General features: G+C 44.2%; 7 protein-coding genes across 27 annotated transcripts in view; 4 read left to right on the plus strand and 3 right to left on the minus strand.

Moving 5' to 3' along the window:
* The window catches only part of LOC122625132 (flotillin-2), a 90,721-nt gene extending 88,981 nt beyond the window's left edge, over positions 1-1,740 (minus strand). For 2 of the 4 annotated variants that reach the window (XM_043805049.1, XM_043805046.1), the window contains exons 1-2: positions 1,531-1,660; positions 72-239 (exon numbers count right to left, since the gene is read on the minus strand). In XM_043805049.1, coding sequence (XP_043660984.1) covers positions 72-120 — 49 coding nt within the window. In that variant the 5' untranslated portion in view covers positions 121-239; positions 1,531-1,660. Of the gene's footprint in view, positions 1-71; positions 240-1,530 lie in introns of all 4 variants that reach the window. The other 2 variants (XM_043805047.1, XM_043805048.1) reach the window with 2 other exon arrangements.
* A 212-nt stretch (positions 1,741-1,952) lies between these two features.
* Positions 1,953-2,713, plus strand: LOC122624676 (BLOC-1-related complex subunit 8 homolog). Its single transcript, XM_043804348.1, has 2 exons — positions 1,953-2,231; positions 2,301-2,713. The coding sequence occupies exons 1-2, from the start codon at positions 2,014-2,016 to the stop codon at positions 2,632-2,634; spliced, it is 552 nt and encodes a 183-aa protein (XP_043660283.1). The 5' UTR covers positions 1,953-2,013; the 3' UTR covers positions 2,635-2,713.
* A 253-nt stretch (positions 2,714-2,966) lies between these two features.
* LOC122624228 (glutaredoxin-related protein 5, mitochondrial) lies at positions 2,967-3,753 on the plus strand. The gene is made up of 2 exons (XM_043803707.1): positions 2,967-3,377; positions 3,445-3,753. Exons 1-2 carry the CDS (start codon positions 3,059-3,061, stop codon positions 3,633-3,635), a joined length of 510 nt encoding a protein of 169 aa, XP_043659642.1. The 5' UTR covers positions 2,967-3,058; the 3' UTR covers positions 3,636-3,753.
* On the minus strand, positions 3,749-4,415 carry LOC122624229. The gene has a single exon (XM_043803708.1). The coding sequence runs from the start codon at positions 4,271-4,273 to the stop codon at positions 3,824-3,826; it is 450 nt and encodes a 149-aa protein (XP_043659643.1). The 5' UTR covers positions 4,274-4,415; the 3' UTR covers positions 3,749-3,823.
* Positions 4,416-4,548: 133 nt separating this feature from the next.
* On the minus strand, positions 4,549-8,163 carry LOC122624227 (myotubularin-related protein 10-B). Of its 3 annotated transcripts, XM_043803705.1 has the most exons (3): positions 7,823-8,163; positions 7,627-7,655; positions 4,549-7,577 (listed from the first exon to the last, which is right to left on the minus strand). In XM_043803705.1, exon 3 carries the CDS (start codon positions 7,557-7,559, stop codon positions 5,007-5,009), a length of 2,553 nt encoding a protein of 850 aa, XP_043659640.1. In that variant the 5' UTR covers positions 7,560-7,577; positions 7,627-7,655; positions 7,823-8,163; the 3' UTR covers positions 4,549-5,006. The 3 variants fall into 3 exon arrangements, with proteins under 3 accessions (XP_043659640.1, XP_043659639.1, XP_043659638.1); XM_043803704.1 differs by having other exon boundaries at positions 4,549-7,655; positions 7,838-8,163; XM_043803703.1 differs by having other exon boundaries at positions 4,549-7,655.
* A 502-nt stretch (positions 8,164-8,665) lies between these two features.
* On the plus strand, positions 8,666-13,670 carry LOC122623122 (SH3 domain-binding protein 5). Of its 4 annotated transcripts, none has more exons than XR_006326380.1 (6): positions 8,666-9,001; positions 9,057-9,119; positions 9,208-9,626; positions 10,078-10,152; positions 10,241-11,949; positions 12,519-12,648. XR_006326380.1 is itself a non-coding variant. In XM_043802079.1 (6 exons), exons 1-6 carry the CDS (start codon positions 8,960-8,962, stop codon positions 12,775-12,777), a joined length of 2,058 nt encoding a protein of 685 aa, XP_043658014.1. In that variant the 5' UTR covers positions 8,668-8,959; the 3' UTR covers positions 12,778-13,670. The 4 variants fall into 4 exon arrangements, 3 of the variants coding, with proteins under 3 accessions (XP_043658014.1, XP_043658015.1, XP_043658016.1); XM_043802079.1 differs by having other exon boundaries at positions 8,668-9,001; positions 10,241-11,440; positions 12,519-13,670; XM_043802080.1 differs by lacking the exon at positions 10,078-10,152 and having other exon boundaries at positions 8,668-9,001; positions 10,241-11,440; positions 12,519-13,670.
* Positions 13,671-14,373: 703 nt separating this feature from the next.
* Positions 14,374-22,935, plus strand: part of LOC122625288 (Ca(2+)/calmodulin-responsive adenylate cyclase) — a 31,243-nt gene continuing 22,681 nt past the window's right edge. For 10 of the 13 annotated variants that reach the window (XM_043805347.1, XM_043805351.1, XM_043805353.1 and 7 more), the window contains exons 1-2: positions 14,377-14,692; positions 15,436-15,574. The gene's annotated coding sequence lies outside the window, so the exon portion shown is untranslated. Of the gene's footprint in view, positions 14,693-15,435; positions 15,575-22,935 lie in introns of all 13 variants that reach the window. The other 3 variants (XM_043805348.1, XM_043805350.1, XM_043805349.1) reach the window with 3 other exon arrangements.

Below are 22,935 nucleotides of genomic sequence, written 5' to 3' on the forward strand. Positions count from 1 at the left end.
AGGGTTAACCCATGGCTGGCTAGCAGCTGTGGTTGTGTGGGTGGGTGGGTGGATGGGTGGGTGGGACTCACCTGAAACAATTAACGCCTCATTGGGACCCGTCGTGTGTATGTTGCCCATCGTTGAGTGCTGAGTGCTGAGTCGTTCCGCGTCGTCGTCGTCTACTTGTTGGTCGCAATTTGTGTTTTATTTGTTTGCTATTGTATTACTCCTTTTGCCGAAAGCTCTGCTGAAAAGTTCTGCCGCAAAATGGGAAACAAGAGCGCACACACGAATGTATAATTAGCACACGGAAAAAAAACATGTAGCTATTACTAGCAAATTTTACACCGACTTTGAATACATATTACTTAAATACATTTCTAGGTGCAGTAACTTTTGGCATTGCAATATTACAAATTCCGCAATATTTTCTCGCTGTGTTTAAATAAATTTAGAAAAAAGATAGAAGCTTTCATTGCGCCGCCCGAAAGTATGCTACAAATTCGATATCCAGATTAGCATCAAAACACGCGCGATTTTCTGGTTTTATTTATTTTTGTTCTCGATTTTTGTTGTACTCGGTATTGCTATTCTCGTTTTTTTTTTCTTCTGTTGTTTTTGTTTTATATCGTTTTTATTAAAAGCTTATTTTTTATCTGTCTCTAGGGAGCAACAGCAGCAACAACAATTAGCAATGAGGGGCAACTTGTTCTGCATATAATACCTGCTATATATGTACAATATGTATGTATGTATGTACATGAGTGTATGTACATATATGTATGTACATTCTATAGTTTATTTGAACGATTGAATCGGAATGTGTGGGCCTGAATTATGGTCACTTGAGGAGTTTGGCGGGGTGAAGGCGGCAAGCAGAGCGGCCACTTGAAAATGTAAACTGTGCTGTTGATTTTTATTAGTTCTATGGCACTGGGACTCTTGTGCGCCGTTCTTTATCAAAGTTCGAATCAAATAGAAATAAGTTGCGAATAAAAACTAGAGCAAGGGGGTGCGGGGTCGTGCGGCATGACGTAAGCAGTGTGCGTGTGTGTGTGAGGGGGAGAGAGAGAGCGAGCGTGTGCTAGAAGGAGAGCGAGAGATGGGGCGCGTCTTATCAATGAGCTCATCATTTTTGCACTGAGAAAAATCAGAAGAAATTCCCAGCACACAACAACAACACCACACAACACAATACCAACAACAAAAATAACCCGCACACAAACACACTCGCATACACACTGGAAAATTAACCCTTAGTGTGTGCGTGCATTCTGATTGGGGTGGCTGATTGGAGTTGCTATATAAACAAAGTTTGTTATTGCCGCTTTGTTGTTGCTGTACCCAATGTTTATTAGCAATAGTTTTTTACGCTAGAACTCATAACTAGCAGACGTTTAGCAAAAACCGGCTTTGCATTACACTAGATTACTCATAAATCATTAAAATGCGTGCCGGGAAAATTTATCAGCATCCCACAGTTTGTTTTCCGTTTCTAAAGTTGTTGCTCTGCCACTGGATCTTTCAATTAGTTTCTCATTCACTCACTGACACAGTAAAAAAAATATGCAAAAAATATTTCGAGTTTAATTGACCGCGTCAGTTCAATTAAATAATTTCTAACTTTCAATTAAAACGCTTCAATTGACGAAATTTTTACCGTTCTTTAGAACCGAATCCCTTTGCGCTGGAGATGGAAAAACGCCGATTGCCAGTTCGCAGCGATGCGTGGAGTTTCGAGGAGTGCGACTATCGATTTGTATCGATGTGTTGGGTGTTCCGCTTTTGGCGATATTTTATCAAAGAAAATAATATTATAATGAATAATGCATTAGGCTATACAATAATGTTTTTTTTTTTACATCCACACTCCATAACTTAACCAAAAGTATTGTGCAGCCCTAGTCATTTCCAGTCGATATATACCGTATAGAATACCAAACACAAATACCCAGTCAGGTTATCGATAACTGCTCCAATTGGAGTCTTGATGTAAACAAAGCTAAAATATAATAAAAACTGCATCTAACAATGTCGCGCGGCGGCGAATTGGTATTTAAAACGAAGAAAACATCGGAGAAGATATCAGAGAACATACACATATTCGCCAACGATCCATCGCTGGCGTTTTTCCGGGTGCAAGAGCACGTTCGCAAGGTTTCCCCAGCGATTTTCGAGAAACGCGATGAAGTCTACCAGCTGCAAAATAATCTCCAGGGCCATTGCTACGACATGGAATACGGCATTCAGTAGGTTCTACTACCATATGTACTCCATACCCTATATGTATAACTGAACTTAATCTATTTAACCACCAGAGCCCTGCGAACGATTGAAAAGTCGGAGAGCGTATTCGAGAACATACAGGAAATGATCAAGGCTTCAATATTCCTCAAGCAGCAGCTGAAATACGAGGAGAGCAGGAAGAAAGTGAAGAAGGACAGCACCAAATCTTCCGTCTACAAGCGATTCTCCGCCCATCTGGCACTGGATCTGCCGGATCTACCCGACTTCGGTGGCGTCATGCGGGAAACCAGCCAGCGGATGGAGAACATGATAGGTCCTGGCACGGGAACAGGACGAACTGAGCCTCAGGCCGCGCCATCCAGTAATCCTGGGGAGCTCCAAAGATCCTACACGACACTGCACTAGTTAGATTGATTCATTGTATTCATAGTTATGTATGCTTTAGTATTGTAAAATAAATGTATTGTAAGTTTATGTCTTAACATTGATTTTGTTAAAATGTATATTAATCATAACTAAAGATTTATATGACTAATGAATGACTCATTTCCGCTTATGATTGGATATAGTAGTGTGTTTATAGGTTTTATATACATTGTGGTTGTTTTTATAAGGATGCAATATATATAATTTACATAAAATATAAAAGTATTGAAATATTCCGGAGTTTCTTGAAATGTTTGTAATCGAAACCCGTTGGGTAATCGATAGGCCGTTCCGTCGCCACTCGAGCTATCGATACATTTCAGCTGACACTTGAACAGCACTTGTTTTTATTAGATAATATTGCTTATATTATTATTTCCCCGAGCAAGTCGCCGCCGTCAGAATGAACCGAATTTGCCAGAGCCTGTTGCGTCCAAGCTACCGGATGCCCGCTGCCCTCACCGCCGGAGCAAGTGCATCCGCCACCACCACACCGGGCTCCATTCTGTCCCGCTTCTTTGCGGCGGATGCGGCGACCGGCGCGGCGGTGGACAAGGCGACGATGGACAAGCTGGTGCGCACCAACAAGGTGGTCGTCTTCATGAAGGGCAATCCACAGGCGCCACGCTGTGGCTTCAGCAATGCGGTGGTGCAGATCATGCGGATGCACGGTGTCCAGTACGATGCCCACGATGTGCTGCAAAACGAGTCCCTGCGACAGGGTGAGTTCGCTTCACATATGCACTAGCCTGCAATCCTTTAACTTAAGAATAAACCAATTGCCAACAGGAGTCAAGGACTACACCGACTGGCCCACCATTCCGCAGGTGTTCATCGATGGCGAATTCGTCGGCGGCTGCGACATCCTGCTGCAGATGCACCAAAGTGGCGATCTCATCGAGGAGCTGAAGAAGGTGGGCATCGTTTCGGAGCTGCTGAAGGCGGAGGAGGCCAAACAGCAGGACGACAAGGCCAAGTGATGATCCAATAGAGCACCCAAAGATCAAATCCCTTCCTAAATATGTTAGCCACGCAACGTTTTTATTATTAAATGCTTAACTCGTAACGACAATGCAGTGCATTGTGATTTAAATCAAAGGCATTATAAGTTTTGATTATGATTAAGATATACCAGACTTTGTAGATGGATAACTTTGATGTAGATAATTCATCTGCGAGTCGTGCGCCTCTCGTCGATTTGCTGCAGGACGGCCAGGATGCGACTGCGTGCCTGCAGAGCATCGCCCACCTGCAAGAGGGAAAAGCACCGCTGCCGATGCTGCGGATTAGTCATATTTAACAGGATCTCCATCAGGTTGTCGGCTATGGAGTGGCGCATCGTTTCCTCCGACGGCATGGGTGGCGTCACGCGACTTGGACGCACTTGAGTCGATTGGGAGGCGCCGCCATTGGGATGCCTACGTGGCAACTGGCTCCCCACATCCTGCTGTTGCTTGTGATTCTCGGTTAGCTTGTCCAGATCCTTTGTTTCCTGAATTTCAGTCTGCTGTTTCATCTCAAGATCCTGTTTGTCAGTTGGAAGCAGTTTCTGATCAATCCTAATGTATTCCCCTAAGATCTCATGATCCTCTACTGCTATTGGAAGATGCTCTGCCATTCTTTCATGCTTTAGGTCCTGATTTTTAGAATTACTTGATGGCTCCTTTTTATATCGATCCAATAACAAATTATAATAATAACATCTTTATAAGTTCATTATAATTTCCATATGCTATGATTTTAATTGCAAAAACCAGGATAACTATAAAAGAGGGACTCCTAAACAATCGGGAATGAAACAGTTATTTATCGAAGCTTTAAGCTATGTAAACCCTTGTGCAGTCCCTGTTTTTGTATTTATTAATTATTTAAAAATCTTAAACGCTCATTTTGTTGATTTTACACTTTTGATTTATTTAAATATACATATCGATATATTTAGTTACATACAATATAATACATATTGATTTAATTGGTGTTTTCGTACGCTTCGTTTTTGCTGATTTGTGTTTTGAATTCGTTTCACATCAATTGCTTGTCGTTACGTTTGTTATTATTATTTAGTCAATGTTACTTTTACTTTTTATCATGCAGCAATGCAATGCAGTTTAGTGGTAGTAAAACGAAATAAAAAAAACTTATACCTTAACTTGCTTATTAGTTAACAATAATCAAAGGTGTTAAAAGCGATATGCCATGTATATGTGAAGGAATTTCCTCTCTGTGTTTTCTTAAATCTTTTTTGTTTTTTTTTTATGTTTTTGTGTGTAATACTTCGAAAGTTCAGCGTTGAAAGTAAACAAGTGGAACGAGTGTGTTGGTGTGTGGGTGTGTGTGTGTGGTTGTGTGGATCAGACAATGGACGACTTGTCCAGGAAGGAGGAGGTCTCCATCAGCAGCTCGCTGCTGCTGCTCAGGATGTCGTACAGCTGGAGCGGCGCATCCCCGGCGATGGGATTGCCGAAGGGAAAGAACGACGATAGCGTCGACAGCTGCAGATTGCCGTTGACGGATGTGAGTCCGTTGGTGGGCGTGGCGGCCTTCGTCGTCGTCTTCCTGCGCCGCTCCACACCGTCCACGAACTCGGCCTCATCCTCCTTGTCCGGCTTCTCGTCCCTCAGCCGATTGGGCCGCGATTCACCGGTGGAGTCGTAGAACGCATCAGGCAGATCGTCAAAGTTCTGATACTCCAGGCAGCGCTGTATCTTCGCTATGTTGCTCAGCAGCAGGCGATGGAAGAGATCCACCTGCGGCTGGCCGCCGCCGCGAATGTCCAGAATGGGCAGCCAGCGGTAGTAGCACTGATCCCACACATGCAGATCGAAGATGCGGTGGGCCGGCTGCAGGAAACGATCCTGAGGCACTGACGAAGCGGTCGCAAAGTGCTGCGGATTGATGGTGTTGCGCGAGGGCGTGACTCCACTGCCAGCACCATGCGCTCCCTTATTGCCCACCGCCAGGGATCTGCGATGCGCCACGGCGCCCGCCTGGGCGCCAAGATCGCCCCTTTGGCGCTGGTAGAGCGGATTGCTGAAGAACATCTTGTCCTTGTCCGAAAACTGTTCGCCCCAATCCCAAACGGGACGCTGGACGAGCTGCGAGTCGCGCACCGCCTTCAGGCGCTGCGCCTGCGTGTCAAACTGGAAGGTATCGAAGATGGGCATGAAGCACGAGTCCCACAGCGTGGTCAGGTACGTCTGCGTGAATTCGAACTCGTCGGGGAACTGCTGCAGCAGCTGCCACACGCAGTCGAGGAAGAGCAGGAACACTGGACTCTGTTCGCTGTCCAGCAGCTCGGCATTGCCGCCGGCTGGCTGGGCGGGATAGACATGACCCAGGCGCCGCTGGAACGGATGCTCCAGGGCCACCCACTCCTTCTGCACCAGCGACTGGAAGCCATCGATGGTGCGGAAATGCGGATCGAGCAGCAGCTGCGTCAGACTGCTGATCACACAGCACAGATCACGACCATTCGACTCCTGGAGGACACAGGTAACGGCGCTGCGCAGCGTGGCAGCCGCTTCACTAGCGTAGCGTAGGCACAACGACACATAGAACAGCCAGTTGGTCTTTTCGAGTAAACCCAGGTACTTGTCATCCTGCAGCATGAACTTCTCCGGCGTTTCCGGCGTGCACAGGCGCCTCAGCTTCTGGTAGGCACGCAGCACATCCTGAATGCTCGGCAATCGATCCGTTAACTGCAGCAGCTTCAGCTGTCGCCCCGCATCGCACTTGCGCACCAGCTCCAGCATCACATTCTCCGATTTGGTGTCCTGCTGCGCAGCCGGCTGCAGTTCAGCTAATCTGACCAGGGCAGCGCTGCTGCCATAGCTGTACACCCAGAAGGCAGCTCGTGAATCGCAGAAGGCGCGCGACAGATCCAGGAAACGATCCACGCTGCAGCTCTTCGGTATGACGAAATGCGGCGGCACAGTGTACTTGCCCGCCTGGAGGGGATTCTGCAGCAGCTGAACACTGGCACTGCTCACCACCTGCCACTCGGTGGCGCCGCAACGTATCAGCTCCCTGGCCCAGTCGTTCTTCGTCGCATACATACTGGTGCCCGATGCGCCCAGCGTCGAATAGTACGGCTCGCGGTGCGCATAGGCGAAGCTCAGGTCATGCCGCATGGGATAGGCGAAACGCACCAGGGCGGAGGCAATCAGTTTGCCCTGATCACTGGCACCGAACATCTTCGAGTCCTGCTGCTGGAAGGCGAACTTCAGCAGGCGAAAGTTCTTGCACACGATGTGCAGGGCGGCGATGCGACCGCTAATGTTCTGCTGCTTGAAGGGCTCCAGTTTCTTGCGCCTGCTGATTCCCGCATGGCTGGCCATGCCGCGCGCCGCCTGCAGCGCACTGGCCGCCCGTCCCAGCTCGGCAATGGTGTAGATATGATCGATGTTGTTCAGCGTGATCTCATTCCGGCCCACATACGCGTTCTCCTGATACAGATCCACCAGTGGTGCTGTGCTCGCATGATTACGCTTCGCATGCAGCGGCACAAAGGCCAGCTTGAAATTGGTGACACTAAGCAGTCCGAAGGTGGCCTCTCTATGATGGTAATCCGCTGGTGTGCCCGACGCTGACGTTGTGGCTGTGAGCGTGGAGCCACCACTGCCACCGCTGCTGCTGTCCATCGGATCGATGGGTGAGTACATGTAGGCCGGCGCCGAGGCCACTATCTGCTCGCCCTGCAGCAGACGCGGCTTGGCCAGATGGACGTCCCTCAGATCGCTGGGCAGGCACCATTCGTTTGTGTCCGCTGTGGCGCGCAAATCTCCCGGTAGCGGTGCCACATAGCTGGTGAAGGTGTTGCGCTTGTGGTGGTCAGCACTTCCGGCGGAACCCGCTCCACCCAATCCACCGCTGCCTCCGTGGCCGCCGCCGCCGCCCGTGGCCATTAGTTAGTCTGTACGTCGCTGGAATATTCAATTATTCACCACTTCCTGTCTGGGGCGCTAGCTTTACCGTTATTTCGCTGCTGCTGCTGCTGCTGTCTGTGCCATGCAAGCAGAAAGAGAGAATATGGAGCAAATGAACGGCGAATGGAGCAGCAAATGGTTGTGTGGAAAACCAAATTAGAATTATCGGATTCTTTTTCTTTTTTTTTGTTTTTTCTTTTTTGGTGCGGGTGATAAGTTTTTATCAGTGAAACACAACTTACCGTTCGGATTACTACCTGTGTGTGCGTGTGTGTGCGAGCGATCGCCGTTGCTGCTGCTGTTGTTGTTGTCGTTGTTGCTGCTGCTGCCGCTGTCGCTGCGGCTGGTGTTTTTGTTGTCTTTGGGTTTTTGATTTCGAATGTCGAATGCGGCTCGAGCGGGGTCACTCGTTGTTGGGGTCATCTGCTGGGGTCATCCAACTGCACCATCTGGCGTCTGCACACACGCAACGTCGGTCGCAATGTGCATTTATTTATTTATTTTTATTTGTTCACTTGGTCGCCACAATTCATACGACACACTAACACTCACACACACACGCACACACATGCACGCACATGACACTGGGTGCAATCGGTGCAGTGTGACCAGACGCCCCCAATTCCAGTATTTCGTGTGCCGTCAAACGAACAGCGATGACTAAGCGATGCTCGTGGAACGCTGAAATGTGAAAAATGTTTTTGTTTTTTCATTTTAGATTGCTGTGCATTTATTTAATTATCTTTAAGCATTTTAAAACCAAAAACAAATATATGTAAGACTTTTCAACATATTTCTAGTCTTACTCCAAATGTATTAGTTTGCACTGTAACCGTAGGGGTTCTGAGTTCCTATCGCAAGTGAATAGAAGAACTGTATTTTATTTGTATTAATTTCATTTTATTTTTATGAATTGAATAAATCAAGCAATTAGTGTATGCTCTAAAACATGCATTTATTTGTAATAAAAAACACAATATTGCTTATTTACTTATTGCTGTTTAAAAATTGTCTTTCCTATCGGAATCAATGGGAATAAACGATAGTTTCTGCGCGCTGTGCAACGGTAAAAAGCAGCTGACCAGAGCTTTTTCCGCTGGCCAAGCGCAAAAGCTCCGGAGCGTGTTGTCATAATTGTGTCTGCAAAAGCTCGCTTGATTCCATTCCACGATTGATTCGATTTGCTTTGCTTTTGCTATTCGCGATGTGCCGTGGCTAATGAGTCGCATTGCCAAATGCAAATGCAATTGACCCACTGAACGAACCCGCTGCCCCGCTGCCCAGCTGCACTGCATCCACACCAGCAACTCCACGGTGAAATCCAGGCAAGCCCCGCGAATCGCCACCCCAAAATCAGCAGCCACCAGCCATCAGCCACCATGTCAACGGAGAGCAACACGCCCGTGGATCCGAGGGTCCAGGTAGGTGCCACCTGCATATAGCTGCCAAGCAAATTAATCCTTGGGAGCCTCGTAGGTGGAGCTGGAGAAGCTGAACTCCGCCACGGACAACATCAACCGCTACGAAGTGGAGCTCGATGTGAGTGGGCGAGTATTGATTTTTCCCCAATTACCCCAGTTACTTACCATTATTGCTTGCTTGATCCCGTGTCCAAAACCAAATGAAGGAGGCCAAGTGCGAGTTCAAGCGTTTGCTGGCCGAGAGTGTGGTGCGGATTAAGGCAGCTGCCCACAAGCTGGGCAACTCCATTGATGCCGCCAAGCCGTACTACGAGTCGCGCATCTACGCCGCCCAGCTGGCCAAGGAAACGCAATTGGCGGCGGCCAGCCACGAGAAGGCCAAGTCCATCCATGCCGCCGCCAAGGAGATGGTCTATCTGGCCGAGCAGGGGCTGGGCGAGAAGTCCACGCTGGACACCGCCTGCCAGGAGATGCTCAGCCATGCCGCCAGCAAGGTCAATCAGTCCCAGCTGGAGGTCACCGACACCCGCAACGCCCTCAAGATGTGCCAGCTGAAGCTCGAGGTGGCCAACAACCGGGTCGGCAAGCTCCAGGGTCAGCTGAAGCAAGCGCTCCGTGCATCCAGGTAAAGTTCATTGGTTCCCCTTTGGGGGCGCACTGCTTAAGGGTGCAAATGGGTGGGCCAGAACCAGGTCACAGCAACCGCTTGCCACCGAAAGTCGAGTGCTGGTGACCCAGAAGTTCCAAATGTCCGTTTCTCAAACAAGATTTTCCATAAAGTTTAATGTTTATTTTGATGTAAAGACTGATAGTTATTACCAAGCTATGTATGCTTAAGTAAAATAATTTGTAAAACTTGTAATGTTTATTAGAAAATATTTCTGTCTATCAGATAAAAAACAATTTTCGAACTTCGGTTTATTGCCGAACTTACGCTTATCTTATTTAACATTCTTTAGTTAACTTTTAAGTTTTCTATTTGTTTATTAAATTCTAATTTGTTGTATGCCTTTTCGTTTTGTTTTTTCCTTTTATGGCGGACTGCTGTGTCCTCCGTACTTTTATCTTTCTTTTAGATTGCAGCTCAAGCGCAATTTACTTTTGTTGAGATATTTTAGCATTATGCACGCTTTGTATTGTACCCTCTGTTCGTGAGTATCGCCGACTCGACTTGGCCACATGGCCACAGCCGGCAGCACCACTAACCTAATCCGCTGGCATCCTTCCCCGCTACCATAGGCCGTACTACGAGACCCGGGCGAACTACAATGGACTACTGAAGGCGCAGAAAACGCGCGTCAACGAGCTGGAGGCGAAGGTCAGTGCGGCAAAGCTAACGTACAACGAGGCGCTCAAGAATCTGGAGCAGATCTCGGAGGACATACACCGGCAGCGCCAGCAGCGCAATAACCTGCTCAACTACGAGGCCATGCTGCGTCAGGTGGACGCCGTGGACACGCTGACGGCGGGTCTGGAGCGGAGTTCCTGCGGCACAGCTGCCGATCGCCCGGACCTCGAGGCGGAGGCGGCCGCTGCGGAGCAGGCGCATGCGGATGAGGAGTACCTGCGCATGCCCGAGCGTCTGGGTCACCACGAGTGCCCACACCTGCTGACCGATTTCGAGGCGGTGCTCACGTTTCCGCAGAAACTGGCCGGCGGCATGCACAAGTCGGCGAGCACTGGGGCTGCGGCGGATGGGGAAGCCGGATTGGGACCGCTGGGCCTGCACGCTCCGTACGAGGTGAAGTCGGGCAGCGGATCTCTGGCCTCGGGATCCGCTTCCGTCTCAACTTCGGCTGGCGGCGCACCGGCGGACAACGACATTGAGCAGTGGACGGAGATCCGGCTGTCGCATTCGGATAGCACCAGTTCCAGCTACTCGAATCAGTCGCTGCTCGAGCAGCAGGGCTTGGACTCCACGGGCGGCATGTCCGGCGGCCTGGGCCTCGGCCTGGCCAGGAATCATCTCGATGCGGATGCCCAGTCCCAGCACTCGACCTCGTCATCCGATGAACCGAAGCGCAAGGTCACCTGCACGACAATATTCCAGGACGATAGCAGTGCATCCAGCGGCGGTGGCCAGCAGATGAGCCGCAAGCAGAGCCTCAGCCAGTGGCTGTCCCGCTCGAATAGCTTCAAGGGCAGTGGACGCAGGCAGAGCCTGGATCTGCTCATCGATGCCGGTGACAAGGTGAAGGATGTCTTTAGCTACGGCTTTCAGAAGGTGGGCCGCAGCCTGGAGCGGCGCAACAGCGAATCGGAGATGTCCGGCGATTGTGCAGCCGAGGGAGAGGCACTGCTCGGCGGCGGCACAACGGACTCACTGGCGCTGCATGGCGGTGCAACCGGCAGTGCTGGCAGTGCAGCAGGAGGTGGAGGTGGATCCGGTTCTGGATCTGGATCTGGCGGCGGTGCCGGTGATTTTTTCCTCTTCAGCAGGTCAGTAGACGGTGGTAATGGGGCAAATGGTGGCGGTCGCAGTCTGCTCAACTCGCTGCACAGCCGCCTCACCAAGCTCATTTGAACTCGGACTCATTTGAAGTCGGAAATCTGATTTCGAGCTCGATTTCGATTCCAAAACCGAATTTGCATTTGAAAAAAATATCTCTATATACCCGAACCGAAACAGCGATGATCAGCGCAATTTTTGCACCCATCTTAATCCAACCAACCAACCAACCAACTACAAAAATGAACAACTGCAAAATTTACTAATAGTACTTAAATTACTAATATGAACAAATAATTGGCTGCTTTGATTTGGTCTCTGCTTTTGCTACTTTCGATCTCACAAAATATATCTTTCAAAAACCTAACTGCAACAACTACAACATCAACAACAACAATAATAATAATACCAACAACAACAACAGCAACAACAACAAGAACTACAACAATAATAATAACAACAACAGCACGAACGCACACTCGCTTTAACCTCAAATTCTGTATGTACTGCTCAAAACGCAAAAACCAAAATCGAGAAATATCTGTTGTGTTTTTTCTAAACGTTACCTTTTCCCACTACTCATCATTAACCGCTTGGAATCGCTATTGCCCTCTCCCTCTAAGCCGAGTCATCTCCATATCGCTATCCCTGTCTATTTGAATGTACCTATGTTGAATACCCTGTACTCTGGTTTTGAGTTTATTTCAGTTGGAAAGTTATCTTAGTCCGAAACTTAGTTTTTCACAATCAGTTTATAAAACTGAAAATTATTTTATATTTTATAATCGATCCTAAGAATATCCTATATACTTATAAATTTATAAAACCTTAATGATTATATTTTTCATTGTTTTAAAGTTAACTTGTAGAACTTGGAGTACCGGGTTTTTGGAAGTCGGATAAGCCCGACTTTGTTTTAAGTGTTGTAATTGCTTACCTGTCCTATCATCACCCACTCTATATATCATATATGTATGTATTTATTCTCTATCAAGTCTCAGTTTTGTGTTTTTTCGTTCGAATTTCCGTATGCAAAGCTATTACATACAAAACTAACTAACTTTGCAGATCTTCAGAGCCAAAAGAGTTACTGTCCGATGAGCAGGTTGAGAATTTACTATTAAACCACTTGGTGGATGAGAATGGTGCCATTATAGTGGAGGAACTCAAATCGCCAACAACAACAACCACAAGCATGTACCACACACACCACCACCAACAACAACAACAGCAACATAATCAACAACAACAACAGAATCAGCAGCAGAAGCAACAACAAAAGCAACACCATCAGGCACTAAACGTGGTTGGAGCCTTGCTGTTTTGAAGCGACAGCGAGATACCCTACACTTAGAGAAAAGCCACACCAAAACGCCCTCACCATCACTTACACTCATACATAAATGCGGTGATGGGAATGGTCACTTATCAATGGATGATTGCAGTATAATAGTGCATAGATGATCAAAAGTGCCATAAGAAGTATTTAAGTATTTAAGTATTTAAAATTTGGAAAATTTCCCTATTTTTGAGGATGGTTGTAACTTATTTATTCTTCAATTTAGAAAACCTTTAAAAACAATTCCCATCACTGCAGACACTCACAAATATGAATTATGGCAAAATTTTACTCTATGAGTAGTATTGGGGCATCTATACGATCGATCCAAAATCCAATTAGTCAAAAGCGTAGCGTACATATCATTCAATACAAAGACATAGACATCAATCCAGATGGATCAGATCGGATTGGATCGGATGAGTCAGCAGGAATCTTTTAAATCCACACCAACGCACTCAGGCACGTGTGGCAAACTATGTTCTAATCCTAAATAAATGATGTGCAATAATTTAGTTTATCTAGTGGCATATAAATAAGAAAGTTACATTTTATGCTGTTTACAAAAAGCAAATAACTAAATGCTAGTCAACAAAACGAAATCAGTTTATTAGTTTTAGTGTGTACGAGCTAAACATTCGGCAACATGATTTACAAGAAGCCCACAAAAAAAAAAATACATAAGAATGTACAAATAATGGTAAATGTGGCGTGTGCACTGAAAGAAAATGAAGAGTGCGATGACAATGCGCGCAATAGACCCCCTACAGCAATATTACTTTATCGAGACATTTGAAATACAAACGGCTAGCAAATTGTCCGCGAATTCTTCGGTCTTCTTCTGCATGCGCCACTGAATGTTAAATAATTGCATATACTAATACCTGCATACAATTATATGAAGTGTATTATACAAAACGGATTGTTTCATTTCGAAAACTGGGCGGTTGGCGAATAAAATGGGGTAACTAATCTAATCAAATGCAGTTTTGGCTCACCATTTTTAGGCCGTTAGGTATTTGGTATTTTCGATCCAATAAAATACTCATTTTCATAACAGTAAAAATAACTGTGCTTACACATATTTCTTTTTATTAAAATGCCATTTGAAATGTTTGATTGAATTGTAAATATACAAATTGTATTCAAAATCAAAATGTAATCGATAAAAAGGAACTAAATAAAAGAACGATAAGATTGCTCAAATATATTCGACCTATCGATGGACTATCGCAAGCTTGACTTTCGCTGCGCGCCGATTATAAAAGAGCAAGAAATACATATTAGTTATAATACTAACCGCACGCAAACAAAGGAAACAACGTTAGATTTCACTTTTAAATGTATATATTTTAAATTGGTATATATTTCAACTAACGCTGTTAATGGGAATTTAACATCGCACCAGCTGATTTGCCACACATGTGCGATATATCGATAGACTGGCGCAAGCACTGGCGACCCATCTCTACGATAGTGCTTTCGTCCGCCTTCGTGCGCCTTCGTGCGTCTTCGTGCAGCTTCGGCTCGACTCGGTTCGCAGTGGTTCGCTTCGACCCGCCGACGGACGCTTTAGTTTGGCTGCAACACCTTGTTGAGAACAGACCGATTCGAAGCGAACTCGAAACTCGAACTGAAACCGAGCAAACCAAACAAACCAAGCCAAACAATCCGAAGAAATCGCGTCGTGAGGTGTGTGTAGCAGCGGTTAAATAACGCGGCGATCTTAACTGTTTTTCTTCTTTTTTTTCGGTGCTGGTGTGTTCCTCTTGCATTTGCCATTTATTTTTTTTTTTGCTGTAAAGTGTTACTGTGTGTCTCGCGCTGGTTGTTTGTTTTCTTTTTGTCGTGGGAAATGCGCGCGCGCATTTAAGAAGTGGCTGGAAAACTCCAAACGCAGCTGGTAAAGATTCAAGTTTTCCAAACAAAAAAAAAAAGAAAAACCAAACCCCCAAAAAACAACAAAAACACGAATGCACTGCAAGCAGATGATAAAGTAGGAGAGCAAGAAGAAGAGCGCGCCGCGACGCCTTCTGCTGTTGTGGTTGCTGTTGTTGCCGTTCTTGACCGTGTTTGTTGTTGTTGTTATTGTTGTTGCCGTCTTTATCTGCATTGTCTTGCGTCTTAACCCGTTTCGCTTTGGCCTTTTCGGCCCACCTCTCTCTCTCCTCCATGGATGCGCTTTGCCACTGGCTTTTTCGTCTCCTCTCCACGTTCCTCTGTCTCTTTGCCACACACACACGCCTTTTTTTCGGCTGACGGCGGCGGCAGCGAACAGCGGCAACAACAACAAAAGCAACAAGAACAAGCTGCCGCAAAAAATCGATAACGGTATTGGCAGCGGCGGCAGCAGCACAAGAAAACGGCAACAACTTCCGCTTCCCCAAAAAGTTGCAAAATGTCACCTGCCCCAAGGATTAGATAATCAAAAAGGGCACGCGAAGAGAGAGCGAAGAAAAGGAAGAACCAAATGAGAGAGCGAGTGAGAGTGAGAGCGGGAGCGGGACTGCCACGCCCCCTCCGCCTTAAAGCGTGGCTGTCACAATTCTTGTTTTAATTAAGAGCCAAACATTCAATTACAACTCGCTTGCCCTCTCACTCGCTCCCTAGCGCCGTCTCATTCGCACCCTCTTACTCTCCTCTCAGCCATCTATGCATCTTGAACCGACAACAACAACAAAAACAACAATAATAACAACAACAAGAGATACAGAACAAGGAGCCAAAAACGTAAAAGAAGAAGAAGCAGCAGTCAACTTGCAACACAATCGTTGTTGCTTTTTGGGTAAGTGATTCCCTTTGACGGAATTCAGTTTGAGATAATAAGATACTTTTGAACCTCTCAGCTACTTTATTATGACTAAGATGCAAATGAAATCGGGAGAAGGTTGTTAGAATAGTTTGCTGAATAAATAAATAAACATATGAGTAAAGTAAAAACTATATATGTATATAATATTTTATCGAATAGAAAGGGGAAAAATAAGATAAATGCAAATCGAATGTTAGAACATAGCTCATCTAAACGAAAATAGAATCAAAAACTAGGTACCTAAAATTCTGAGGGTGGCAATCAATTTAGAACTCAAATAATATAATTATTATTATCTTGAACTTAGAACTCAAATAATATAATTATTATTATCTTGAACTTAGAACTCAAATAATATAATTATTATTATCTTGAACTTAGAACTTAGAAATAACATTTTAAAATGTTTGTGAGCACTACTCATAGAGTGTTTCATTTTTTTTTATAACATTCCAATAGCATTTATTATTACTTAAAAAGTAATTATTTATGGCCAATCATTTTTATGATGTTCATTAAATAATAACTATTAATAAGAAGTATTTGACTAACTAATGAGTAGACTGGATAATTAGAGCTACTAAGCCCGTTTAATGACTTCTATTCCTAGGCTTTCATTAGGGATCTCGAATTATTAAACCTATTTATTGTCTGAATCATTAGGGCGATGGCTATAAATAATTACAACCCTTTTAACAAATTGCCATTAATATTATAGTATTAAATTGTGTGTGGTGCAGCTGACACATGTGTTTCTATTCGCCCCGCCGACTTTTCATATTTTCGTTGTACATAAATACATACATATTTATGTTCTTGGTAGTGAGACACATGCGACAAGCCTCCGTGAAATCACGGGATTCGTTTGATTTTGCTATTTTTAAATGGTCTCCATAGCTACATGGCTGCATGGCGATAATCTCCCTGGGGAAAAATGCCCCTTCCCCAGATGGGTTTCTCCAGAGAACTTCGCTTTGATGCCTGCGTCTCGGCCACATCGCATTTATTGGTAATAGCACTCGGTGCATTGCCCATCTTGGCCATCTTGGCCTTCGAAGTCGCTAAAAACCATAGTTACACACACACATGAGAACAATGCAGCCTCTTCACATGCATTTTTTGCTGTGCTCGCCGCCTTAAGTTCTTATTTTCATAAATATTTCACTTATTGCGTACCCACAAAAAGGTCACTGAAAGCTCGTTTTCATTTGGAGTTCAAGGATATGGGTCAAGTGGCTTGCTGGGGGTCCAAACATGTGCGTCTTATGGCCCATCAACACCCACAGATTATCGTTTTTGGGACCCCACAAATACAAAAGAAATATTCAAAGGGCATTTCTAAAAATGATAGCCCCGTTAGGAAAGAAACTACTATTAAGATATGAGAAATGAGTCGTTATTTATGGTAATATGAAAACAAATATTTTTGTTCAATTTAGATAAATGTTGTTTTGGAAATCTTCATAATTTTATAGTTCTGATGTAGAATTTTTTCACAAACTAAAGTTTCTTATGCAACATAGCAGTGGGACAACATTCACAATTCTCTGGGAGATTGTGAACATCATCATCATCATTCCCATAAGCACCTCCCCTGAATGCAATGAAGATGCATCGCTTTTCTGACTCGCTAGTGCCACTGTTGACACGCTCCAAAGTGTTTGCTTGAACCCACAAAGCACCTACAGAGTTTACAGAGGCACACGGAAAGAAAATAAGCTCAATAACCAGCAAAACAAATACAAATAGTAATAATAAACGTAGGCGGAAGCTAACTTTAATTGGTTAAACAACAACAAGGCTTCAGAAACAAAAAACAACATTGTTTTTTTTTAATTTGTTGGCAGTTTTTGTTTCTTAAAGCTAAATATATCATATCAGATTGTTTTGAAACTAATAATGCTCAATGAAATGCAGTACTATCTCTTATTTCCTTTATTAAATGAGCAAGCGTATTTTAGCGTCGACTATCGGAAATATTTTGGCAAGTCTTAAAATTATTGACAAATGCTAGCTTAGCGTCGCTCAACAACTATATTTATGTAGACATAAAACATACTTTGTAGTATTATAATTTATAATTTAAGTTAGTTAGTGTTGCCGAGAAGAGAAACGCGTTTTTGTGTTACTTGCGACACTCCGTAGATACATTTTCAAGGAAAGACGTGCACTGTTTTAACTGTGCAGCATCCAGAGGCACGGCACTTGGGCTCCATCCGTATCATCCATCGGCAGCCACTTCTTCATCTTCTCCATCTTCTGCAGCATCTTTGCGGCAGGGCAAAGTGTGTTCTAATGGTTCAATGAACTGTGACTGTGACCACAGAATCTCAGAATCTCGCAGATGCAAAAGTTCTCATTGTGCCGTACGCACTGCCAATTTATACAAAGCCGCGTTGTTCAACTTCGCAGAATAACATGACCACCTTCACTGGAAAAATAGGAGCACGAAAACAAAGGAGTTTTGAAATCCAATTTTTTCAATAGTTTTGCGAAAATTCGCAACAATATCTTAACCTGTGGCAGAAGCAAGTTCATTTAGATTCTACTTTTAAATTATAAGAATATTAGTTGGATATTCTTAAAATATATAAAAAAGAAATGCAAATTATAATTAATCACAGCGCAAAGCACCAATCAAAGTGCTTGGAAAATGTAGGAAAATTTTCCAATTCGATTTTCCATTATGGCATTCCTCATACAAATCGTAAATCATGGCGCCAGTCGTGAATTCAATTAACTTTAGCACACAGACAAAAACATGGCCAAAGATTTTTAATTGACTCGCCACATTTTCGTTTTCAATTTTTTTTTGTTTTCAAAGGTTCAATATTTTGCGCACGACTTGAGTCATCAAATAGAGTACTTAAAGTAAGCGAAGTAACAACGAATATGATATCAAATTAAATTAAATAAAATTACTGCTTACCATTACCATAAAGATGTTACTATCAGAGGGAATTTACTTGCAATTGAAACAAGCAGTTATTCAGTGATGGTAGTAACACCTCGCCTAGGGTATTACCGCATCGGCTTGGCCAAATTAATATGGTTCGCTTTTCGAACTATTCCTGCCTGAAATTCACAAATTCTTGCTGCTCTTGACTTGGGGCACTGTGCGTTGGGCCAGGTGACGAAGCCGTCATCGTTGCAGGGAACGTGACATGCATGCAAATTGTGCATTGACGCGCCGCGACGCGACACCGAGAGTGCAACCTCAACCTCAGGCCCGCAGAAATAAAATAAATAAATAAACGCAAATACGAAAATAAAACAAAATGGTGAAAAATAAACCCCTTCGCGATAAGGCGAAGAGGTGCCAAAAGAGTCAGTTGCCTCTAACCTTCAGCGAAGTGAGCTAAATTGCTTGACAACAAACAGCAAACAACGAACCGCCTTTGGAAATCGCCTCTGAAAAGTGCAAGTGGGCGGCTGATGGGGGCGACTGATGGTCGTGCCATTGAAACCGACCGAGGAATTACAAAAGAATCCACTTCCTACAATTTCCCCCGGCAAACAAGTTTTCTAAGCAGACCAAAGAAACTGCAATTCTTCCTTTAATTTCGTTCTAAGAAAGGGGTATCAAACATATTTAAATGGTATTTGGTTTGTCAACTCTTTCTAAAGTTAAAGTTTATACTATGGTATTTTTGATACCGTATATATTCCATGCAGTAATTGCGCTCAAGATAGAGTTTTTTGTTTGAAAAGCGTTCAAAAGTGTTTTTGAGCTTAATAACTAATGCGAATTTGAGCAGCCGTGTACGTGCAGCTCAAAATTTCATTGTCAAGGCTACGTCATTGTTACTGCTTAAATAATAAATTGGAAATAAGTTAAGTAATATTATTATGGCGACAGTGCTTGACTTCGACAACCTTTATGCACTTCATTCATATCATACACAAGTGCCCATTACTCAACTCGTTGAGCGAACAGCTTTTGTGGCTTTTAACGTCAATGAGGATTGATTTTCTTCAGTTTTCGAGTTGACTGCGGAAATTTTGTCTTTTTTTTTTAAGAAGTATTAAACTAGAAGTGCATCACTGACTACAACCAGCCCACGTAGTGACGAAGCGCATTAGGCGTCAAGTTGGGAAGAGTTAGTAAGTGCAACTATAGATCTTATCTGAGATTCGATTTGAGTTAGTGAAAAGACACTCTGCGCAGTTCTAGCTGCTGAAGTTGGACTGTAGCAGTGGATGGAGTATGGAGAGGGGTTCGGGGGGCTTGGTGGGGCTTGGTGGGGCACAGTCCAAACTGGTTCTCGTCGCAGTTTGCATGCCACATCCAATTGGTGGCGTATTTGGGTCGCAGTTGGCGGCAGCTCTCCACTGCAGTTGGCAGGCAGTTGACTGCTTTGCAGGCGTTGGCCAATTACGAGCACATATACGTTTCAATTGATTTCTAATTAACCATTTTGCATTTGCTGCGTGCCAGTGTCCATGTGTGAATGTGTCCATGTGTGAGTGTGTGAGTGTGTGAATGTGTGAATGTGTGCTCACGTGTGCACTTGATCTGCTTCGGTTGCATGTTGCCATGTTGAAACATGTTCTCTAATGCCACTATCCATGCTACCGCCCCATGTGGCATTCAACCAGGTGTAAGGGTGTCGGCTTTTCCTATCTATTTGGCCATTTGTAGGTCAAGCTGCGTCTTTGTTCGCTTTTCGTGTGGGTAGCGCAAGATGAGCAGACATTGATATCAAGTATCCGCCTAGTGTATGGTATATGCACTATATTCCATCGCACTTGAGCATGAAGAAAGTGCTTTCCAAAGTGATAATCAATTCGACCTCAATTGGCTTTAAATAAATATTTGCGCTTTTAAAAAATGATGGTAAATATAAATAAATATTAAGTTTTCATATGTAAATCTTAATGGTAATTTAAATAATAATGGTTTAAATCGAAGAATGGTTGAATGGAAGCTTGGAATTTGTTTGTAGTGATAATTGCAAGCTTTTCTTCCAATATATAAATACCATAGATACCCCCTGTAAGAGTATAACCAATTTGTAACTTTCCCATCTGTGCGAACGGCTTTTTTGTTTGCTGCCCCCGCCCGGTTTTTCTTTGGGATTTACTAAACGCCGTCGCAGATCAGACAGACGCCCATATGCGAGTCAATTAGTGCATGTAGGCGCAAAAATTAATTTGTTCGCCGCCAAATGTGACAGAGTCAGCAACAAACAAACATATATGTATGTAGAGAAAACCCCATTCTCGCCATCTGAAAATTAACCAAACTGAAATTGCGAGAGAGATCTGCACTGCGAATCAATTATGGACATCAGAGATAAATTGAAGCCCAAATGGCTCAACTCTTGAGCAACTGGAAAGCATTTGAATACCCTTTCGGCAAGGAGTCCATGCAAATCAGGCAAATCAAACGGAAAATGTATGCAATTTTAATACAATGTGATCCTTATTTGATTTTATCACTGTAAAATTGATAATTAAAGCATTCATATCTTAAAGAGTTGATACTTTGAGCCAGGCTATTGATACCCGTTTCCTGTTGCCATTCAAAGTTTGATGAACTTTTGACCAGCAGTTTCGGACCATTATGGTATGGCAATAGAACTGTGAAGTTCCTGCCTGTGTGTTGGGGGGTAAATCAATCAGGCTTAAGTGCTGGCCAGCAATTCAATCCCCGCTCATTTACAGAGCTCCTTAGATAGTGGTGGCTGTATCCGAAGTCTATTGGCCCGAATGAATAGTGCGTTGTGTGCAGTGAGTAGTGAGTAGTGCGGAGTGAGTAGTGAGTAGTGCGGAGTGAGTAGTGAGTATCTGTGTGCATGGACAGCGGAATGTGCTGGCAATTAAAATGAACTCACGCTGGCAACCCTGACAAAAAACGTGCCGCCGGACGGACAACCGCAACTTCAACAGCAACTGTGCAAAAATATCTGAGCGGCAGCTGCTTGGGAGTCGAAATCAAAAGTGAGATTGAAACAAAACCTGCCTCCTATATGAAATCTCCAAGTTGCAAAGCCAAGCCACTTACACCAAAAGCGCGCGCATTGCATTGATTAAGTTTTGAGTTTGATTTGGATTTTGATTTTCATTTTGATTTCGATTTTCAGTCGAGTGAACTGAAAAGATCAGAGAGAAAACCAGACACTTGCGCACGCGCAGCAAATTTGTAACGTTTGAGCCTCTAAACGAGCTGCGAATTGAAACACACTTGACGGATTGACGGATTGACGGATTGACAGGTGAAGACAGATCAAATTGGCAATGCCCTGTGACGAGATGCTGGAATTATAGTTTGCATTAAAAATGCAATCGGATTAAGAGATCTTAGACACCAAATCTTAAACCAAACATTAGCTGCTGACAACAAATTAAAGAAGCTTATAATTATAAAAAGGAATAGGATGTTTACCGAATTAGTTATTAATTTAATTTAATTATCATTTTGAGTTAGAGCAATAGTAATTCACTGTGCACCGCCTTCTAAGCTTCTTGAACATTTTAATTCAAGCACTTTGCAATTCAACTGCATAACAAAGTCATAACTTGATTGCTGAGCATTGGATGGGCTGAATTCATTCACTGTTTCGATTGTTTATCTAATTGCCGATTTGATCGACATGACAATGATCAGTCCAGTCGGCCAGATGATTGCTTGTGTCTTAAGTCCCCGCCCCAACGTGGCCAACACACTAATACACCGATACACCGATCGATCGCCGATCAATCAATGCCATCAATCATGCTTGAGCGAGTCAACGCTGGAGAGAGAGAGAGAGAGAGAGTGGATTGACAGGCCTCTGGGATTCGCAAGGCGCTTGAGGGGGTTAAATGGCCAACACGTATACGCCTATTGGACGCACTCGAATTACACTAGCCTACAAAAGTGGGAAATCTATGAGACTCATACTGCAACAGCTAAGGAAGAAATACTTAAATACTGAGACATCTTTTTGAATATCTTCATCGTTTCAATATTTGAAGCAAATCCAAATGTGACAGCCAGTGTTCAAGTTGCTAATGGCCACAATTAGCTACCTCCGAATGAAGTGAAACTGTTTCCATCCGCAAAACCACATTTCAATATAAACTTGTTGGCCAATTCAGACAGCTGGCTGACCAAACAATTATCAAGCAATTCGCTTTATGAAGTTGGCGCCTGTCACTTCGAGGCTCTTCAGATGCTCCACTGCCAATTGGCCACTGGCCATTGGCCATTGACCATTGTTTCGATTCCCAGCAGCAGCACTCGAACATGTCAGCGGTTTCTCAGGCCTATTTGTTCGACACTTCGGGTCAAGTTTATTGGATTGCCTTAATTAACACTACATTGGCAGCCAGTAAAGCCGAGAGGTTTG

The sequence above is a fragment of the Drosophila teissieri genome, chromosome X, assembly GCF_016746235.2.
Source record: "Drosophila teissieri strain GT53w chromosome X, Prin_Dtei_1.1, whole genome shotgun sequence".
Lineage (NCBI taxonomy): Eukaryota > Metazoa > Arthropoda > Insecta > Diptera > Drosophilidae > Drosophila > Drosophila teissieri.

Bases quoted from the DNA above. Each gene is read 5' to 3' on its own strand.
- LOC122624676 (XM_043804348.1), top strand. From the start codon at position 2,014: ATGTCGCGCGGCGGCGAATTGGTATTTAAAACGAAGAAAACATCGGAG. The intron at 2,232-2,300 runs GTAGGTTCTACT...TTTAACCACCAG, and splicing joins GACATGGAATACGGCATTCA to AGCCCTGCGAACGATTGAAA.
- LOC122624228 (XM_043803707.1), top strand. From the start codon at position 3,059: ATGAACCGAATTTGCCAGAGCCTGTTGCGTCCAAGCTACCGGATGCCC. The intron at 3,378-3,444 runs GTGAGTTCGCTT...AATTGCCAACAG, and splicing joins AAACGAGTCCCTGCGACAGG to GAGTCAAGGACTACACCGAC.
- LOC122624229 (XM_043803708.1), bottom strand. From the start codon at position 4,273: ATGGCAGAGCATCTTCCAATAGCAGTAGAGGATCATGAGATCTTAGGG.
- LOC122624227 (XM_043803704.1), bottom strand. From the start codon at position 7,559: ATGGCCACGGGCGGCGGCGGCGGCCACGGAGGCAGCGGTGGATTGGGT.
- LOC122623122 (XM_043802079.1), top strand. From the start codon at position 8,960: ATGTCAACGGAGAGCAACACGCCCGTGGATCCGAGGGTCCAG. The intron at 9,120-9,207 runs GTGAGTGGGCGA...AACCAAATGAAG, and splicing joins GCTACGAAGTGGAGCTCGAT to GAGGCCAAGTGCGAGTTCAA. The intron at 11,441-12,518 runs GTCAGTAGACGG...CTAACTTTGCAG, and splicing joins GATTTTTTCCTCTTCAGCAG to ATCTTCAGAGCCAAAAGAGT.